The sequence below is a fragment of the Arvicanthis niloticus genome, chromosome 6 (assembly GCF_011762505.2).
Source record: "Arvicanthis niloticus isolate mArvNil1 chromosome 6, mArvNil1.pat.X, whole genome shotgun sequence".
Lineage (NCBI taxonomy): Eukaryota > Metazoa > Chordata > Mammalia > Rodentia > Muridae > Arvicanthis > Arvicanthis niloticus.
Window position 1 is genome coordinate 18784620 of NC_047663.1, and position 21340 is coordinate 18805959.

The 21340-nt window shown below is 40.7% G+C and overlaps 1 protein-coding gene and 1 pseudogene across 3 annotated transcripts in view; both read left to right on the forward strand.

Moving 5' to 3' along the window:
• LOC117709940 (uncharacterized) overlaps positions 1–21340 on the forward strand; it is a 63226-nt gene that overhangs the window by 18521 nt on the left and 23365 nt on the right. For 2 of the 3 annotated variants that reach the window (XM_076935667.1, XM_076935669.1), the window contains exons 5-7: positions 4966–5046; positions 10908–10979; positions 13100–13174. In XM_076935667.1, the coding sequence (XP_076791782.1) occupies positions 4966–5046; positions 10908–10979; positions 13100–13174 (228 nt within the window). The remainder of the gene's footprint in view (positions 1–4965; positions 5047–10907; positions 10980–13099; positions 13175–21340) is intronic. The other variant, XM_076935668.1, reaches the window with a different exon arrangement.
• LOC117711781 (small ribosomal subunit protein uS5 pseudogene) lies at positions 5178–6848 on the forward strand (annotated as a pseudogene).

The window sequence follows — 21340 nt, forward strand, 5'->3', positions numbered from 1 at the left end:
ATAGGCTGCCGCTTTCCACTTTACCCTATTATTTACTGTAGTTGATGATCCATCAGTGAACCATGCATTTCAAAAATATCTTTGTGGTATTCCTGTGTTCCCCAGTGTCCCATGGGATGTGTTTTTTCATTATCCGATACCTTGGTTAGTCAGCCACGCTGCATCCTCCATGCCACCCCCTTGTTCCAGGATTTTCTCAGACTGTCTCGTTATTTTTCCTTGTGTTGAGACTTTTAAGTGTTTTATAAAGTCTGATAGGTACCATTTCCACTGTAGTACCTTACTTTCCATGGGTAGGCCTGCCCAGGCTTCTCCTGGAGCCTTGATCCAATCTATTATTGGTATCTCTGTCCTTATTATTACTGGGTTTTGCTTTAATAGGGATTGTGTTGATCGGGTTGCCTCATATGTAGCCCAGATGGTCCTCTCAAATAGAGAGTATTTATTTTCAGACCATGGGAACTTTTTGCAATAAAAGCCAATTGGTGTTACTCTATCTCTATTTTTTGCAAAGATATTCCAATTTCCATATCCTTTATGATATAGTACTTCTATAATTATACTGTCTCCTGGTTGTATGTAGCCAAGGGCATTGTATTGCTGTATAAACGTCAGTATTGTCTGTACAGCTTGTTTCTGTTCTTCACCCCATGTGAAATCTTGTGCCTTCTTAATAATACTATATAATGGTTTCAGAATCAATTGTAGGTATGGTATATGTTGTCTCCAGTATCCAAACAATCCTATTAGGTGCTGTACATCTGTTTTATTTTGGGGTTCCTTGAGTGTCTTTAGCTTATTAATTATTTCCTCTGGTATCTTGGGTTCGGTGGTGGACCAATGTACACCCAGGAATTTTACCTGTTCTGATGGGCCCTGTACCTTATCTTGGTTAATGGTCCATCCTTGGTCCCTTAGGTGTTGTATTATCTTGTCTAGGGCTTTCTGTACCTTGTCTTTATCTTGTCCATAGACCAATAGATCATCTACATAAGATACCATGGTTGCATCTGTAATTTCCAGGTCCTCAAGAGTTTTCATCAATGCTGTATGGGCTATTATGGGACTGTTAATGTATCCCTGTGGTAATCTTAGGAATTTATATTGTTTGTTTTGCCATGTAAATGTTGTTATTTCCTGTGATAATGGGTGTAATGGTATACCAAAGAACATGTCTGATAAATCTATTGTTGCTAACCACTTGGGTGCTTCTTGTCTTATTCTTAAAAATATATCTTCAACATCTGGCAATGATCCTGGCATTTTTGGGCTTAGCTCATTCACTCTTCTATAATCCACGGTAAATCTCCATTTACCATTTGGTTTCAATACTGGCCAGACAGGTGAATTATAATTAAAGCTTTGTGTTTGAGTAATTACCCCTTCTTTAATCAGGTCTTTAAGGGTTTCTGTTATTTCTTTTATACCCCCTTTAATGGGGTATTGTGGTGTAAATGATGGTTTTATCGTAGGTAACACCACTGGTTCTACTTTTACTTCTGCTAGGTTGCATGATATCTTTTTTATTTTCTTATTATTCAAAAATGATGGGAACGATTCCCTTATTTCATTTATACCTGAAATGTTAGCAGGCGCTGCAAAGCTAGCCATCACGACCTTGTGCATTGTATTATATAAATCTATTACTACTTCTATCATGGGTACTTTTTGTGCTGCATTTACTCCTTGAATTTCTATCCATTTTTTAGCCATTCCTTGGTTTGGGTGACTAGAGATGATGCTAATTTGGCTACCTGTATCCAGCAGCCATTTTGTGGGTATTTTCCTATTATTTATTACTATGGGGATATTTACAAAGGGTCTAGTATCGCTCCCTGTTACATTTTGGCTCTCACTGGGCACGCATTTCCTCTCCATCTTCTGTTGTTTAGGGGAGCATTTCTGAATCGGGGCGCTGTTGGCCCCCTTTTTCCTAAAAAAGTATTCTTTCTCCATGAGTTGACCTTTTTACCAAAAGTTCTTTGGTATGGTCTCCCATTCAATGGAGGTCTAATGTTCATGCCACTAGTCCTTTCAAATGGTCTGATTTGTTTCTTAATATTCTGAAATGGTCTAGGTCTGGGTTTCTTTATTGGTTTGGCTGTAGCATTAAATGACACTACCCGTTCTGCCTCCAATTCTCGGAAGCTTTTGAAGAACTGGATCGTGTCTGCTACTGTATTGCATCCTTGTATGCTGCCTGTCAAGCTCATTCTTAAGTGTGGTGGTGCCCCCTTTATTATTATTTTCTTAAAGGCTGGTAGCATTGGTGATGCTTGTGGGGTAGCTGCCTGGTTATATATGAACCATAATATTCCTAGCTTCCTGCAGATGGCTATAGCTTCTGCATAAGTGTTCCATTTCCCAGCAGTTTCAAATTGAGTTAGGTCTAAGGTAGGAAAGGCTAGTCTCCATGCTGCTGTTATCCAGTCCATTAATGGATATGTGTCTCCCTTTGATGTGTCTAAACAGTGCTCCAAAGCCTCATAAATTGACGGGTTCTCTTATTATTCCTTTTACTCTTCTCATTTCCTGCTCATGTAGCATGATTGTGTCAGTCCCCTTTTCCCACAATCTAACCATAAATTGGGCATCCTTCTGCCCATTTTGGGCATAATCCCGTCTAATGTCTGATAACTCCTGTGGGTTAAATGGACGTGACTCCGAAATTTCCACTCCCCGTGTATGTCCTTGGGGCTGTTCTGGGCGGGTGGGTGTAAATGGGTTGAGGCTTTGTACCACCCTCCTAATTAGTGGAGTCTTTTTGGTAGTAGTAATTACCGGGAAGGATAAGGTGGGGGAAGGTTCGGGGTTGATCAGGTCCCTCTGCTTCCTCACAATATTCATGACTAGCCTTTTGCCCATTAGTCTGTCCTTATCAATGTCTTGCACTGTCTTCATTAATAGAGCAGGTATTTCCTTTTTAGGCACCTTTTCAACCAAAGGTTTCACAATTTCTGGACTATTCAGGTCTATTTTTACATCAGTAGCACTCATGCCTATCCTGCTATCCACAGCTTGTGCTGTCTCCATCCATTTTACTTCCTCCTGACCTACTGGTTGTTTTCCTGTTACTGGGGTTATTTGTATTCCTCTTATCTTTTTTACTAAGGATTTCATGTCCACAATTTGTCTGCTAGCCAATATAGTAACTTAACTTCTTTCTTTTTCAAATACCAAGACCAGTTTCCGACTGCTCGAGCTTTAATTAATTTTTCAAATTTTAAATCAGCTCTTCGCTCAATTCGTTTAGAGAGAAATTTCCACATGGATCGGGGTTCTCGGAAGCTCTTCCCCTCACTGCCCTAAGCTCTTCCTCCTGTTACAGAGTTGGCTTTGGGGTGGCTGGTTAGCTCGGTACTTCCGTACCCTTTAGGGAGGGTGGTGTTTTCCCCGATCAGGCTTTCCCCTCACTTCCACCAGCTCTTCCTCCTGTTACAGAGTTGGCATTGGGGTGGCTGGTACGGCCTGAAGTTCCGAGAAACCCTCTCCTCAATTTGGTTTCGGTTTTTTCTATATTTCTAAACCGAAAAATGTCCAATAATAAATTCAAAATTCAAAATAAAAGAATCTCAGGCTTAAAATAAACTATATACATCAGTCTAAGACTGCTTGCCTGATATCCCCCTGGCCGACTACGCCAACTGTCCTGAGCACTTATTCCCCTAGACTGCCAGTTGGTTCTGACAGGAGGTGCCCTTGGGGTAGACAATAAGGCAATGAGCAGCCGTCAGACTGGTTTTCTAATGCTTTAATTCCACACTCGGGGTCACACACAATTGTTGTGGTTGAGGACCGGACCTCCTCTTCCACTATCACACACAGACAAAAGAATGTAACTGCTGTGGCTAGTATTCCTAACAGAAGGATAGATAACATGTCATTACAAGACCTGACCAGCGCGTCTCAGGCTCGGGCTCCGACATCTCGGGATCACCTCTTTGCATTCAGCGAGTCTTGCTCCGATGGCTCGGGTCAGTTCTCTGGGCCCACTGATGATCAGTTGGTGGTCTGTATCTCGTTCATTCATTCGTCGGGCTGAGTGGAGTCCAGACCGGCGTGGACTTCACAGGCAGGTCATTTTGGGCCGACTTTCCTTCTCTGGTCAGGGTTCTTATACTCTATCCTACCCTTATCCATCCTTAACACTTTACTGCAAACGTCACACTTCTTAATCTATACGCAGGGCTCCTCTGCTGGTTATCTCCTTCCAGCCTTGGCTGGGCTGGTCTTATCTTTTATCCTGGATGTCAGCTGCTTCTCCTAGCTGCTTCTCCTATCTGCTTCTCCTAGCCTGGCTGTCAGTAGCTGCCTTCCATGTTCACTACAGTAGCTAACAGAAAGTAACTAAAATCACACAGCAAATTATTATGTGTGTGTATTTATATGTGTGTACGCCCATGTGGATATGTTTTTATTTTCTAGCCTTCTACCATAAGAGTCCTGGGGCTGGAATTCAGGCTTAGTGGCAAGCATCTTTACTCACTGAGCTGTCTCACGAACCCACATGTTTTTGTCTGTAGTAAAAATGAGTGAGACTTGTGTCACTGTGCACCCAGATGACACTTGGCAACTGTGGATTTGCAACTGGCATCTAGTATGCAGGCACCACAGCTATCCTAAACACTCTACAGTATAGGACACTTGTATAAGACAAAACACTGCTCTAGCCCGAAAATTCAGTGCTACTGGGGTTGTGAAACCTTGTCCTCAAGAAGTAAGATCATTGAAAAGGGGACTTAGTTATCATTTCCTGTAGTTAGTACATTGTATATGTAAATATGAAGTATAAATCATAAGCCAGTATTACCCACAATGAGATTTTCTTAGTGAATTGGGAAGACATTGAAACAGTTTCTGAGAAGGGTTATGTTTCATCATATGTATGTTAGGATGATTGTTACTGTTTTGAAGAATTTTTTTCTTTTGGTTCATGTCTTTTTAATTTTTTTAAAATTGTTTTAGAAACCTTGGGTGCAATTTACTCACTGAATTGAGCTTTGGAACATTTCAAGCATGGCACGGAATGCAGTTTTTACAGCAGTTGTAAGTAGGCAAAAGATTCGGAAATCCCCCCCCCCCCCACTTCCCACTATTATCAGTCCCACAAGAACATGAAGCTACACAACCATAACATATATGCAGAGGATTAGCTCAGACTCACACAGGGTCTGTGAATGTCCTTTCCGTCTCTGCAGTCCCTTGTGAGTCCCACTTAGGTGACTTGGTGGGCTGAGCTCTTGTAGAATCCTCAACTTACCTGGCCTCTGCAGTCTTCCCCCCCCCCCTTTACGGGGTTCCCCTAGCTCTACCTAGTGTTTGGCTGTGGGTCTCTGCATTTGCTCCTATCAGTTGCTGGATGACTCCTTTCTGATGGTAACATCTGGGCTAGGCACTGAACTGTGAGTATAGCAAGATTTCATTAGTAATTTTTTCATTAAATATTTTCCCAAGTCCTGTTTGGTTCTATCCTGGGTCTCTAGGCTGTCCTGCCTCTGGTTCCTGGCCATCCAATCAGTGTCAGGTATGGGTTCCCTCTCATGAGCGTTTCTCCTGCTCCACTGATACTGGTTTCCTGTAGGAAGCTAGTTATCACCAAAGGTTTGCTCCCTCAGGAGATGGCCCTCCCTTTGCTTTGGACAGGATTCCTGGCCGCTGCCTCTCACATTCAGAGAGGCACAAACATTGAAGATGGAAATAGCAACTCGAGTCTGTCCTTTGGGATGATTTAGTTTAATTTGTAGTCATCCAGTAGTTTTGAGAGGGTCACATCCATCATTTGTGACACCTTTCTTCTCCCTGTTGCTTCCTATCTTCCTACTGGTGGAGCAAGGCACCTTCTCTAATCCTGATCTTTTGTCCTTTGCCTGAAACTGGCTTTTGGATATGAGATCCGAGGTGTCTGTGATGTTTCTGAAGTGTCTATTGTGTTTCTGGAACTACATAAACTATTGACATGAATAAGGAAATACGTTGAGCTTCTTCGGGAAAACACCGAATGTCACCAGTGCAAACGGGAGGGCTAGGAGGGATTAGGAGGCTGCCGTGGATTCCATAGAGGATTTGGCAATGGTCTTAGGGGCTGCGGTCATGGCCAAGGCAGTGGTGTGGTGGAGGCCGAGGGGCTCAGGGAGGTAAAGCTGAAGACAAGCAGTGGATCCCCATCACCAAGCTGGGTGGCCTGGTTAAAGACACAAAGATCAAGTCCTTGGAGGAGATCAACCCATTCTCCCTCCCCATTAAGGAGTCTGCGATTATTGACTTTTTCGTGGGTGCATCTCTAAAGGATGAGGTTCCAAAAATTATGCCATTGTAGAAGCAGACTTGGGCTGGTCAGTGGACCAGGTACAAGGCTTTCATTGCTATTGGGGTCACATTGGTCTTGGTGTTAAGTGCTTCAAGGATATTGCCACTGCCATCTGAGGGGTATCATCTTGGCCAAGTTTTCCATCATTCCTGTGTGGAGAGGCTATTGTGGAAACAAGATTTGCAAGGCCCATACTGTTCTAAGCAGGGTGACAGGCTGCTGTGGCCCTGTGCTGGTGCATCTCATCCCTGCCCCCAGAGACACTGCCATTATCTCTGCTCCTATGCCCAAGAAGCTACTGATGATGGTCGGTATAGATGACTGCTCCACCTCAGCCAGAGGCTGCACTGCCACCCTGGGCAACTTTGCCAAGGCCACCTTTGATGCCATCTCCAACACCCGCAGCTACCTGATCCCCAACCTCTGGAAAGAGACCACGTTCACCAAGTCTCCTTATCAGGAATTCACTGATCATCATTTGAAAACCCACACCAGAATCTCTGTTTAGAGGACTCAGCTTCCAGCTGTGGCTACCACATAAGGGTTTTTATACAAGAAAATTAAATTTAGTGTATTTTTTTAAAAAGATAATATATTGAAAGTGCATAGAATAGTGTTTGGCACATAATCAATGCTCAAACACTCTACCTCATTTTTTACTTTCCCTCAGACTCTTGCAGTGTTACTATTCTTTTGTCAGTTGTTTATTTTTTTTATATGAGTGACCTGTCTTCACACACACACACCAGAAGAGGGAATTGGATCCCATTACAGAAGGTTGTGAGCCACCATATGGTGGTTGGGGATTGAACTCAGGACCTCTAGAAAAGCAGCCAGTATTCTTAACAACTGAGTCATGTCTCCAACCCCACAGTATTAGTATGCCCAATTTGTGAATAAAAAATGTTGAAACTGAGAGATCTTGAGTCACTTGTCCAAGTTTACACCACTAACATGTAGAGAACCTCTTAGCACCGTTAGTGTAATTTTCTGGGAAGCATTTTTTCCCTTATAATAGGAGCTAAACTCATCAATCCATTTCCCTCAGGAAACACTAGAGCTTCTGGACACACCGCCTTCACCCTTCTCAGAGCTCCTGCCCCTGGTCCACTGGACATGTGAGCTCACTACTGCTGAGTAGATCTGGGCATGCCCCTCTTAGATGCCTCTCCCTTTCTCATTCTCATCCACTCGAGGTAGGAAAATGCTATTAAGGACTTTGTAAGTCTGAGGTTGTCTTACCCAGACATATCAGTAAAAAGAACAGATCTAAAATTTGAGTCTTGCTGATTCTAACAGTCTTAATTCTCTTCGTTTTCATCACCAGGCAATCTTAAGGTGATTCTCAGCACTGTGACTAAGATATCTCAACCTTTCTATTTACTTTGACTCTACTGGTATAACACAGAATAGAACCCTGCACTGAGGAGCTTGGAGTGGGAAGGCATGCTAGAAGGCTAATGGACGTTATAGATGCGAAAAAGAAAGGATTTCTTCTTTCCTCACATTCTTCTTGCACGGTGAAACAGGGTCTGGGTCACTACTTATTTCTCTGACCATCTTCCTCTAAGGAAGCCATTTCCCTGCCTGCCTTTGGGATTCTAGTGTGGGTGCTTTTGGAGGCAGCCTTAGCTTCCCCCTTCTACCTGTGCAGACCTGCAAGGCCAGCCAGGGGTGAACTTCCTTGGGTATATTTGGTTGTTTTCTACCTATGCTCAAACATACACATGTGCATGGCCTTCCAAATACTCAAGCTTGTGCTCCTCTAGTTTTTCAGGGTTATATGGGAGCATCTCAGATTTCCTACAGATGTCTTATTCTTCCGCCTTTCTGTAAGCTTGTTGCTACTTTTCAATCCTAACTATAATCTGATTTCTCATGCAGCTATCATGGTTAAAACATTTGCCTGGAATTGTTTTCTGAAATCAACTCTTAGAAAGGTTAGCATGCAGTTATATTAAATAAAGATAGGCCATTATAGTGACATCTCCCAGGGATGCACCAGGGACTTCAAATTCCCAGGGACTTCAAATTTCTACTTTATTTTATATGATCTTCGAAACACACAGGTTCTATAGCCTCTATGTGCCTAGTTTTCTCATGGGTAAATGGATCAATAATTAACCACTTGAGTTTTTGTTACAATTAAAGTTAAAACAGCACAATGGAATTTTTTTTTGTTTTTTTGAGACAGGGTTTCTCTATGTAGCCCTGGCTGTCCTGGAACTCACTTCTGTAGACCAGGCTGGCCTCGAACTCAGAAATACACCTGCCTCTGCCTCCCAACTACTGGAATTAAAGGCATGTGGCACCGCTGCCTGGCTACACAATAGATTTTTAATGCAATATTTTTATTACTTCTTTGAGAATTGATGGGTTTTGATTACATATCCAGTCTGTTAGTCTTTGCCTTTTTATTGGAAAATCAAGTCCATTGATGTGAAGAGATATTAAGGAAAAGTGATTGTTGCTTCCTGTTATTTTTATTGTTAGACGTAGAAATGTATTTGTGTGGCTATCTTCTTTTAGGTTTGTTGAAAGAAGATGACTTTCTTGCTTTTTCTAGGATATACTTTTCCTTAAGAATTTTATACAGTTTAATTTCATGATATTCACCCCCTTCTACTCCAACTCCTCCCAGGCCCACCCCCAACTTCATGTCTTCTTTTGTAGTCATTTGAATGAATACATGGTCCCCAATTGGTGGTTCCATTTGGGAAGGTTTAGATGGTATGGGCCTTGTTAGAAAATATATGTCTTGGTGATAAGCTTTGAGGGTTTAAAGATTTGCACATTTCTAGTTTGCTGTCTCTGCTTTGTGTCGTTAAAGACGTGAGCCCTGAGCTTCTTATGAATAACTGTGCTCTAATACCAAAAGCTCTTAACTCTCTGGAACTCTAAGTCCAAATAAACTCTTTTTAAAAATGTGTTGCCTTAGGTATAGTGCTTTGTCACAGCAAGAGAAATACATCCATTGTTCACATGTATTTCTATGTGTGGAAGCATCACTGCTGCATGATCATCTTATCAGTGGTGTTTCATTCTGAAAAACTGACTTATTCCATTCCAAAACAATTCACCTATTCATAAGTCCTCAGCTAGGGCTGTGTCTTAGGGTTTTATTGCTGTGAAGGGACACCATGACTACAGCAACTCAAAGGAAAACATTTAATTGGGACTGGAGAATGAGCTGAGCATTCTATATCTAGATGGTCAGGCATCAGGAAGAGAGAGGGACACTGGGCTTGGCTTGAGCTTCTGAAATCTTAAAGCCCATCTCGAGTGACACTCTTCCTCCAACAAGGCCACACTTCCTATAGTGCCACTCCCTATGGACTTTTGGGAACCATTTTCATACAAACTATCACAGGGTGAGACTCATGAACCCCCTTCCCCTCCAGCACAATCAGTGTTAGTGAAAGTAATTATTAATATGTGCCATAGATGTGATTAGCTTTAAACTGAAGGCAGATTTTCTATTATTCTGTTTAATTTCATTTAATTTTTGGTTGTTTCCCAGGTTGGGCAATAAAAGAAGTCCTGTGTCCACAGTGTGGGAGAGAGAATTTATTGATTTCATTGGTGTATAAACAATGTTGCTTATTTATCCAGCAAATACTTGTTTAATACCATAGAAATTTTAGGCACAGGGATAACTGACCTCAGAAGTTTTAGATCAGGAGACGGACAAATGATCACAGGCACCCTCACGCAGGCTTTGTTACTTCAGAATACAAGTGAGAGTATTTTATGGAGCCTGGATATGGACCAAGTCCCTCCTCTGACATCCTCTTTTCTTTGGCTACACAGCCAGGAAAATGGTCCCCCCACCCCACACACTGACCCTCCCACATGATTTTGTCTTTGATTGAGTGAGTTGAGCACAGATTCTTTATATTTTTTAAAATGGACAAGCATCTTGAATAGTGAGAGGCATTAAAAATAATGTTTTCTACAGTGAAAGGGTTTATTACTAGTGTACTTGTTTGTGGGATTCAAAAAATTAGGTTTATTTATATTTTGTGTCTGAGTGTTTTGTCTGTGTGTATTTACATGCACACATTGCCACCAGAAGACAGCATTGGATCCCCTTGAACTAGAATTATGGATGGTTGTAAACTAGTCTGTTGATGCTGTGACCTGAACAAGGACAGCCAGCAGTGCTAACCACTGAACTATATCTCCAGCTTCATGTCTGTAGGATTTTTGACCTAAAAGTTCTCTGGAATTATTTGTCTTTTCACTGTTATTTTCTGTTTTTCTCCCCCTGATATTTTTTGTTCTGTTTTGTTTTTTAGTGTCTCCTCACCTGTCTTGTGTCTTGTGCGTAGATAAAAGAGTGCCAGGGCATATGATTGACATGACCTATGTAGAGGTCAAAGGGCAACTTGGGAGCTCAGTGTTTTCTTCCACCATGCAGGTCCTGTCGACTGAACCTAACTTGTCAGACTTGGTGGCAAACACCTTTACCTGTTGTAACAATCTTGTTGGCCCAGAAAATGATTTTTTTAGAGAGTTCCATATCAAAGAAATTAAACTTCATAAGTAGACTCATGCATATTGAAAATGCTAGTAATTTCAATAAAATTGTATTTTTCAGAATTCTCAGCCGTAATCCTCTTGCAGTTGTTGAAGATCCCTACTTTTTTAAGTTGCCAGCATTAAAATATCTGTAAGTATTATGATAAGCTTGTGAATCATGAGATGGTTTCTGTCCTTACTGACTTTCACCAGAGAGCATTGTTTCTCATTTCTTATCAGTTCTTTGCTAACATCATACACTGTGTTTTGATCCTATGTATCCCTTCCCCAACTCTTCCCAAATCTGTACTCCATCCCTACTCACCCAACTTCGTGCTCTTCGACTTTGGTTTGTGTGACTTTCCAGTGGAATATGGTCACCTTACCTGGGCCACACTCTTAAAGAAGGCTCTCCCTGTCTTCCTTGCTATCAGTTTCCAATAGCCCTTAGCTATGGATATCAGCTTATGCTCCACTGCCCTCTTCGGGTTGGAATTTTGTCTGCCTTGTCTTTGTATAAGTCTCTTACATACATGCTGTCACAGCTTCCATGAATTCACGTGTGCAGCTGCCCTGACGTGTTTGGAAACAGTTTGCTTGTAGTCATTACAGGGAATGACTACACCTCTGGCTATTACAGTCTTTCTGCCCTTTCTCCTGCCATGACCCCTGAGCCCTGGGAGAGAGATGTGATATAAAATGTTCCATTTAGGGCTGAGTATTCTGCAGTCTCTTGTTCTCTGCACCTTGACCTCTGTGAGTCTCTATGTTAATTGCCATCTATTTCAAAAAGAATCTTCCCTAGTGAAGGCTGAGAGATATATGAATGTATGGATTCAAGATAAGTCATTAGACTTTAATTTAATTTAATACTATGTCCCTTGGCAGAGTAATGATAGTAGGTTCTCCACTAGGGCCTAGGACTGGTCTAGTCACAGATTCATGCCTCAGTAACGTGCTAGCTATGGATTTCATCTTGTGGAGCAGACCTTAGGTTCCACTGGAAAGTGGTTGCTTGACATGTTGCCAGTATTGTATCAGTGACCATGTGTTACCAGGGCAATTGTTATTTTAGCTTGCAAGATTGATGGTTAGTAAGACTATGTTTCTCCTCTGGTAGTGTGCACAGCACCTTCCAGTACTATTATAGCCAGTAAATGTGAAGCTTCCAGTTGAATACTAGTTTGCTTCTTCATATTCTATGGCTTAAGTATGTGGTATCTTCTGCAGTAAGGCATTACCAACAATTCATGGAAGGTAATCCAGAGCATTGGTAATAATGTATAATAATGAAAATCTAAGGGACCTCAATCACCAACAGCTTCAAACAAGTAATCCATACTCAATATTGGCTTTTTTATTTGTTATCTTGTGGTGTCTCATAAGGAAATTGTTTCCCTAATATAGGATTATTTCACTTAAACTCTCTCTCTCTCTCTCTCTCTCTCTCTCTCTCTCTCTCTCTCTCTGCCTCCCTCCCTCCCTCCCTCCCTCCCTCCGTCCCTCCCCCCTCTCTCTGTGTGTGTTTGTGTGTGTGTGTGTGCGCACACATGGACTTTAGGAAGCTTCTATAGTAGTAGGTTTCCATACAACGTTTTCAAAAGACCTTTAGTGTTAGTTATTCCAACCTATATTCTAGCTTCTGCCCTGCACATCAAAGAATACTTTGTCTTAAGGATAAAAACAAGTTGCCAGGTGGTGGAGGCACCACGCCCTTAGTCCCAGAACTTGGGAGGCAGAGGCAAGTTCATCTTTGTGAGTCCCAGGAAAACCTGGTCTACGGAATGAGCTCCAGGACAGCCAAAACTACACAGAAAAATCCTGTCACAAACAAACAAGTCACAGTTTTAGTTTTAACTCTATGATTTTAAAATGCTAGTGAGGGGCTGGAGAGATAGCTCATTAGTTAAGAGTGCATGCTACTCTTGCAGAGAACCTGGGTTTGTTTCTCAGCACCCAGGTTGTCTGCTCATAACTGCCTTTGTCTCCAGCTCTAGAAGAATTTGATGCTTATTTTTAAAAAGAAAAGAAAGTGTAAAGTAGGTAGTTATGGAGTAAAGGCAACATGAGAATGAGAAGAAGATTGACTGTGTTCAGTGGCGGCCCATGGAGTGGTCGGTGTAAGTAGTAACCTTAGCTGTAGTGAGCTCTGTAGAAGTTCTTCTGGGACAGGCTTCCTTACTCCCGAGCCACGTAGTTTTATAGGAAAGCTGAAGGTTAAGTAAGCATGTGTTGAAATGTGTCATCATGAAGTCTGTCTTTCTCCTTCAGGGACCTGGGGACCACACAGGTGCAACTGACAACAGTTGAGAACATCTTCATAAAGACTCTGGAGCTGAAACATCTGTAAGGTTTCTCTCAGAATCATTTCACCTACTTCTTAAATGTTTGTTTTATGCTACTTTTAAATTTTATTTTCTGAAGTCAAGATTATTGATGTATATAGTGTTCATACAAGTCAGTTCGAGTTTACATAGTCATCTAATTACTGGTACACAGCTTAGGCAACTTTGCAAACTCTTTCACCCCCAAAAGGCCTGCCATGGGCAGTGAAATGGCTCAGTGCATAGCACCATGAAAGCCCAGAGACCTGAGCTTCATTCCTGGTTTTAGTTTGTCTTTGAGACACAGGGTCTTTTTATATGGCCCAGGTTGCCTTGAGCTTGTGCTATCCTCATGCCTTTGCATCCTGGATTCTGTCTTTACACACTTTTGCCACTATACTCAGTTTTTAGCAAAGATCTGTTTTTCTCTATTTATTTTGTGTGCATGTGTTTGTACACATGAATGTTTGACCTTAGCATATTCCATGACATGCATGTGAAGGTTTAAGGGCAACTTCCAAAAATCTTCTTCCACCATATGGGTTCTGAGTATGGCACATGCCCTTACACACTAAGCAACCTTGCTGAGTTTTTAAAGTTTGTTTTCTGTACTCTGCACACATGTCTTTTGTCTCAGATATGTTTTTAATAAGTATCTTCTCTCTGATTATAGTTTGTTTTTTCACTGATGAAGTGTTTTCTGAAGAGCACATGTTTGTTCATTTATATGTATGATACACTCTAGCTGATTTTCTTCTACTGTTTGTGATTTTTTGTGTGACTTACACAAGAAATCTTTGTCTGAGTTACCCAGTTTTGGAAGTGCAGCCCAAGTGGATAAGAATGGCATTGGAGTAAAAGTCTGGAGGATATCAGCCTAAAACCCATGTAGAGGGGGACCAAGTAGTTATGGTTTGCATTCACTGGCCAGTGCTGTTTTCTGACCCTCATTGTAAAGGACCATGCAGTGGTTAGCTGCCTAGCATGGTCTCTTCTGCTACCCTTTCCTCTTGAGTAAGGTAACTCAAGTGCCCCCATGGTTCTCTCTCGGGTTGAAGGAAGAAAAACACTCGGGTGGTAGGACAGTTTTGCAAATGATGTTTCTGAAGATTCTGTGGAAGCTGCTCAAGATGCAAATACCAGGCAAGCTCAGAGTCAGATGATGCACAGTGCTGAGTGCATGTATTCCCTATCCCGAGCCACGTGTTGCTGCTTTAACATCCTTCCAGATGTCTGTAGATTTGTTTATGCCTTCAGAAGAAGTGCGGCTATTACTCAGCTTCAGATGAAGAGTGCTGAAAGAGAAAGCTGTGTTTTCAGAGGAAGATGGGGACCTGGAGCAGAACTGTCAGCACTGTAGCAACCTCCATGTGCTAAGACACAGGAATTCGTCCCTGATGATGTCAACAATGCAGAGTCAAAGCCGCACAGTCAACACTAAGAGGAGCGCACACTATAGGCAGGGAAAAAAGCAGGAAGAGCAGAAAGAGAATCAGCAAAGAGAGAATCCTAGTGTATTCTGAAGGACTTGGTGGTCTTATCATCTGTAGGGATAACAGACAGGTTTAGTGAGTCAGTCCCCCAAGGAACTTGACACCCCTAATCAGCAGGAAGTAATCTAAAGATAACATTGCTCTTTTTCTTTTTATCTCTTCTCTAGTGTTAGGGGGTTCAAAGGGTAGAGAATGATAGAGAAGCAAGGAGAAAGAGCCCACAGAGTAGCAAAAGCCAGCTATAAGTGGTGCCTAGTCATGGACTAGACAGAATGGGAAATTCAGTTTCAAATACTGTGGAGGAAATGGCAGAGGAAGGAACGGATTTTTTTTTTTTTCAAGACACCAACAAAAATTATTGTGGCTGCTTCGGCTGGGGTATCCCTCCACTCTGCTTCTAGAGGCAACTCTCTGCTTTTTTCTCTTTTTCTTCTTTCTGTAATACTGTTTCAAAAAGGATTGGAAGAAAAAAAGTTTGGAAGAATGGCTGAGCAACTGGAAAAATTTTGGGTGGAAATGGAAAGACCCGCGAAACAAACAAACAAACAAACAAAAAAATGGATGAATTGGGAAGCCCAAAGGTTCACTCTGCTCTCTTTTCTAAGAGGGTTGAGAGTTGTCTGTACAACTGGAAAAACTGGGTGGAAGTGGAAGTGGGCTGAGGAGCACCAAAAAGGGAGAACAAAAGGGCACAACTCTGGTGATTGAGAGAGACAGCAGTAACTTCCTGAAGTAGGAGAGAAGGAAACTGGAGGACTGGGTGGACAGGATTACAAGACTACCTCCATCAGGATTACCCAGTAGTCATAGAGCACATGCCTGCTAACAGTGAGAAGCAAGGCTATGATGAGGCAGGATGGTATCCTATGACACATCTAAGGCATTTTAAAGATGCTATGCTTTCATATGAAATGCACTTGCCACATCTCAAACAAATTCTAAACTGAGTTACTCAAAATAGAATTATTCGCTAAGACTGGAAGGGATTGGTGACAGCTGTCCCAGCCAGTCCACAATAGCAATGGCTGTCATGGTGGAGGGAAGAAGCCACAAATATTCAGCAGTAAAACAGAGTGAGGAAAATATAGTAAATTACCAGTTTCTGAGCAAAGGGCAGTACTCTGATATACAAGAACAGATTGAATTTGATGATACTACTATAGCACAATGTTGCTTTGTGGCTTTAAGAGCTTGGGACGAAGTTGAGGAGCCTAGGAAAAGATCCACCTCATTTATACAAAGATTATACAAAGCTCTGGAGAAGCCTTCACTGATTTTTTTTTTTTTTAAACAAAAATTAGTCTCAGGTGTGAAGAAAGCCATATCAAAATGCAAATACTGAATGTAAAAAGTTATTAGACCATTAAAGTCTTGAACCTATAGGTGAGTGGATAAGGGATGCAATTAATACTGGTTCTAAATGTACCATGCTAATATAATAGGTCAAGCTATAGCTAGAGGTCTCCAATATCAAAATACCCAGTTGTGAGTTGCTTCAGTTGTGAGAAATATGGCCATTTGCAAAGCGACTGTGACCAAACTCTTAAAGGTCTCAGATCTCAATATGTCTGGTATGTTAACTGTGAAAAATACGGTACTTTGCCCTGGAAAAGTGAACAAAGCAATGGTTTTTCTAAGTATAAACCAGAAAGAAGGCCTAGGCTTCCAGGGATATGCAGGCAATGTGGCAAGGGTTGTCACTGGATCAATGAGTATAGATCCAAGAGAGATATCCAAGGCAAGGAAATGAAATGGGGGACCTAGCTCGCGGCAGTGCAGCAAAAACCACAAGCTGTTTGACTCTTGTGAGCTAAGAAATGTTAAGGAGGAAGTGCTGTTCTAGATTTCACTACAGATAACAAATAAAGATTAGAATTGAGCAAGAGAAGTCTGAAAACCTTAGCTACCAGCTCAAAAAGCATTTAGTTCATTGAAAATGAATGTTTATAATTTCCTACTACACACATTACAATTAATGGCTTAAAACAGAAGTAGGAAAATGTAGTGAGAATTTTAGCTTTGGTTTCTTTGAAAAAACACAGAAATATTATGGGAATGCTTTTTCTTTTTAATCCCAGGTGAGGGGATATGGGGCTGCTTCTCAGCAACTGACTATGATTTGCCTTGTACTCTAGCAGGGATGTGATTTTGCAGCAGCAGATAGTTTCTGCAATTATGTGACATTTGGAATTCATGGGACTTTTCAGAGAGTACATAAATGTCAGGGCCCTGTTGTGGTAATTATTTAAAAAGCGGCCACTGGTCAAGCCTACTATCTAAGCTGTGATGACTCTGCCTAGCTCAGCGGCCACGTGCTCTCCGCAGCTAGAAATGGCCAGCCAGAAACACCAGCCCTGCCACCCACGAGACGCCAGAGTGGGAGATGGCTCTGCTAATCTTCCAGGCTGTCTCTGCAAGGCTGGGCATTGCCCAGACCATCCGGCTAACCATGCGGGCTCGGTACAAATGAGACTCTAATGCTTAGATTATCCAAAGGCTTTATATGTTTGGTAATGCTCAATAACAAGATGCCCATACCATCAGAAGTGTAACCCAATACCCAACCTAGCTATACCAAGTACCAGAGACACATCCACCTCCATGTTCCCCTCTCTTCTCTCCTCTACTTCCTTCTCTTCCTCTCCTTACTCCTCCCACCTTAGCTTTTTCTACAGGGCCCAGATAGGTTGTTGGGTTGTTATTGGTTTGTCAGTTGTTGATTGGGTTGTTGGCTGGTTGGTTGTTGGTTGGTGTTAGTTGATGTTGGTTGGTATTGGTTGGTGTTGGTTGTGGTTTGTTAAGTCATTCACAAAGAAGAAACAATAAGAAGATCTCTCCTGGTCAAATCTAACCTTTATTAATTTTGAAGGAATCTATACCTTTTCACTTCCTGATGAAACAAAAAACAAATCCTCTCCCACAAAGTAACACATTTCCTGGTTTCCATTCTGAAGTTAACACAATAATATATAGACTGGTTTAATTTAGCAGTCCTTTCTGAAATCCAGTGTTTTCAACACCTGGACTACCTGTCTCATTGACATTTTATTGAAGCATTATTTAATCTGTCTTTGGGAGATCGCATATCCCCCTTTTGTTTTATGAGCATTTCCTTTAAAGTCCTGTTTGATCTCTCCACAACTCCTTGACCTGTAGGATGATAAGGTATATTGGTAACTAGTTTTGGGGGCCTGACAGGTGCTGAAGTGGAATACAGCATTGGACAGAGGCCATAACACTGATGATCTCTGGTCTTGTAAGAAATTTAACTCTTTTTTACTGTTTTGTGCTAAAAACTTAACTCTTACTGTTCTGTGCTTCATTAAGCACTGGAGAAAATTAACTCTTTATCTCTCTTATTATTTACTTTATAATTCTCTGTGCTTGCATAAGCACTGGAAAACTTAAATTCTTACTTTATAATTATTTGGCAATTAGCATACACTGTATAGCACCAGGGAGTTCAGTAGAGGATTTATTGCTAAGGATCCTTTCTCTCTTGCCCAGACATCTTACCTCTCACTGGCCAGCCTCTTGGGAGGCTTGGAGTAAATAACTTTTAGTGAACCAGGAAATGAAAGTCATGCTCACAAAAAAGAAAACCTTTTACACAGGCAATATGGATAGAAATAGAAATATATATATGTATATATATATGTATATATGTATATATACATATATATGTATATATATGGTAGATGGAGAAAAAGCCCTCGTGAGCATGTTTCATTGAGCAATCACCAGTGCAGAAAGAACTCACTCATTCTAGATGAAAAATATGCTCCAACCTTTGTTGCCCAGAGGGAAAAAAACCTTCTACCTTTTTATTGAGTATGAAAAAGCCCTGTTCTTGTCAGTAAGAAGAAACCTGCTGTTAAGAAAAACTCTATCTCATCGTAAGAAAAAGCATGCCTGAGCTCTTGCGCTCTCTCTCTCTCTCTCTCTCTCTCTCTCTCTCTCTCTCTCTCTCTCCCCTCCCACTCTCTTATTGTCATGGTTCCTAATTCTTGTACTTTTTCAGGATGCATGATCACACGGTATTTTAAGCATCTTTTAAAAACGTTCACAAGTTCACACATAAATTCAAGTCATGAATAAGAAGTTACAACAGAGATGTTTACATCTGTTTCATTAAAACTAATTATCTAATTATACATTCATTTTCTGTCACTAGCTCCACCAGTTTATTAAGTTTAAAACAATAATTCTTATGTCTAAGTTAGCATAGTTTTGTCAAGAAGCAAATCATCTGCCTTGTGTCTCATTAGTATTGAAATTTTGTATAGATAAATTATGTCAAAATTTTTTTGCCCTTGCACCTACAATACATTGTCCATTCCCAGTTTATGAACTTAGTTATCACATAGTGGTTTTACAGATAACTTAAAAGGAATGTTTTCCCTGATTGTTAATCCATTTCAAGCCTGCTTTCTATCTTAATGTAATTATCCCATGACACATGATGGTTTACAGAGCCCTAATTGTAGCCCTTTCTATAGAAGGCTCCAGTTTTACTTGTATAACTTTAGGAATTCTCTAGAATCATTATCAGGAATTACACATTCATCAGTTTGTCTACTTAGCATTTCTACAAGAAAGTCTATCTTTGTTGATCTGCAGATAATCTGCCCAATAATGTGGGCTGATGTCCAGGAATTATTATATTAACTTAATAATGACAAAGAAGGCATATTACGTGCTAGAATCAATTCTGAGATGAGATTTCTAAAGGCCCTGCAAACTAGAGTTCACCCATCACAGACCATGCAATACAATGTGTCATCTCCAGAATGCCACTTGCATGCCTTCAATCTTTTCTAGATGGCTCCTGACAATGTTTTATGTTATAACATTCCAAGAATTGTGTTTTACTAGATACATATGCCAGAGCATTCTCAGTTTTAATCTATAAATGAATAAATGTATAAATGTATATAGCCATCACTTCTAATAAATGTGTAATTACAGAATCAGCCTTTTCAGAACTCAAGGCAGGAGCCCATTATAATCCTAAATATGTGTCAATTGTATGCAATACATACTTCAATTTTTAAGACTATGCAAAATGAAACATCCATCTGCCAAATTACATTAATTTGGTTACTTTTGAGGTTACTTCTGGTAGGTATTACTGATTGTATAGAGAACAAGTAGGACAATTCTTTATAATTTTCTTGACTTATTGCCAAGTTAGAGAAAAGTTTTTCTTTAAACTTGTATTATTTACATGATATCTTTTATGAAAAATCGAAGCCTCTAAAAATTTTGCTACTAATAATAGTTCTATCTTTTCATTTCCTAATGCCAATGGTGCTGGAAAACCTATATGGGATCAAATATCTAATTTATAGAATTATATCTAATATATATATATATCTGTTTTAGTTACTTGATACAATAACAAGGTTAATAACAATAAATAACAAGGTTAATTCTGAGTAATACCGAATAAGGTTAATATGGAATAATTTCAGCAGTTTCTATATGCAAAACAACTCTCTCTGCATGTTTAGAGTCAGTAACTATTAAGAGGTTCTGGAAAATCTAATAGAACCATGAGAAGAGCATTCAATTCTGATTTTTGAGCTGAAGCATATGGACTTTGAATCATTTTACTTATATGTAACAGAAACCTTTATTTGCCAGAGGTAGTTTTCATCTCTGAGGCTTACTGCCTCAGTCTGCTTTCCTAGACCTAGTCCTGGCAGCTTCTGGCCTCTGTACAATCTTATCTAGGCCTAGAATATTTTCAGCCTCTGAGACTTGCTGCTCAGTAAGCTCACACTTTCTTTTTTCTTTTTTTTCTGATCCCTGGCTGGCTGGTTCAACAAAAGCTGTTCAGGCTCAAACCCCTTTCCAAGCTGACTGATTCCATTTGGTCTCCTCTCTCTCTCTCTCTCTCTCTCTCTCTCTCTCTCTCTCTCTCTCTCTCTCTCTCTCTCTCTCTCTCCCTCCCTCCCTCCCTCCCTCCCTCCCTCCCTCTCATGAATTGCTTTGCTTTGCCTCACACTAACTTACAATGGGTTTTAATCTCCTGGCTTCTTCTTACTCTCTGACTCATTTATCTTTACCTGTGTATGGCTTGCTCTCTCTCTCTACAACCTATCACTGTCCCAGTAAAATGGCCTCCTCCTCCTTCTCTCCTCTCTGCATTGCTCCACTTAAGTGGATTCCTCTCCACTCTCTTCTCATGAGAGTTGGGCATATCTTATTCTGTTAAATCTTTCTCTGATTTATCACTTTGTCTGCTACTCAGACATAATTTTCAAAAATGACAGCTTCTTTCTAAAACTAACTTTACCTTAATTATTTGGGATTAAAGGTGTTTACTAAGGTCATGTTTATATTCCAGCCAGAGAGATTAAAGATGTGTGTGAAGGGCTGAGTCACAATAACACAATATCAGGATTCACAATGTGATCAAATATGTTGTAACACTTATATTTTCTGACATAACCTGCCATTTCTCATTTATTGGCATCTGTATATAAGGTAGAAGCTTTAGAAATTGTTGTTCCTCTCACTACACAAGGAATAATTCAATTAGTACTTTTTATAAACTGAAGTTTCTTGCTTTGGGGGAATTTGTTAATTTCTCCCCCCCCCCCCGCACCCCAAATCACTGCAAGCTCTTTTCCAATCCTCATTATTACCCATAATAAGGTAACTTCAGGCTCTACAGTCTCTGCTGAGTC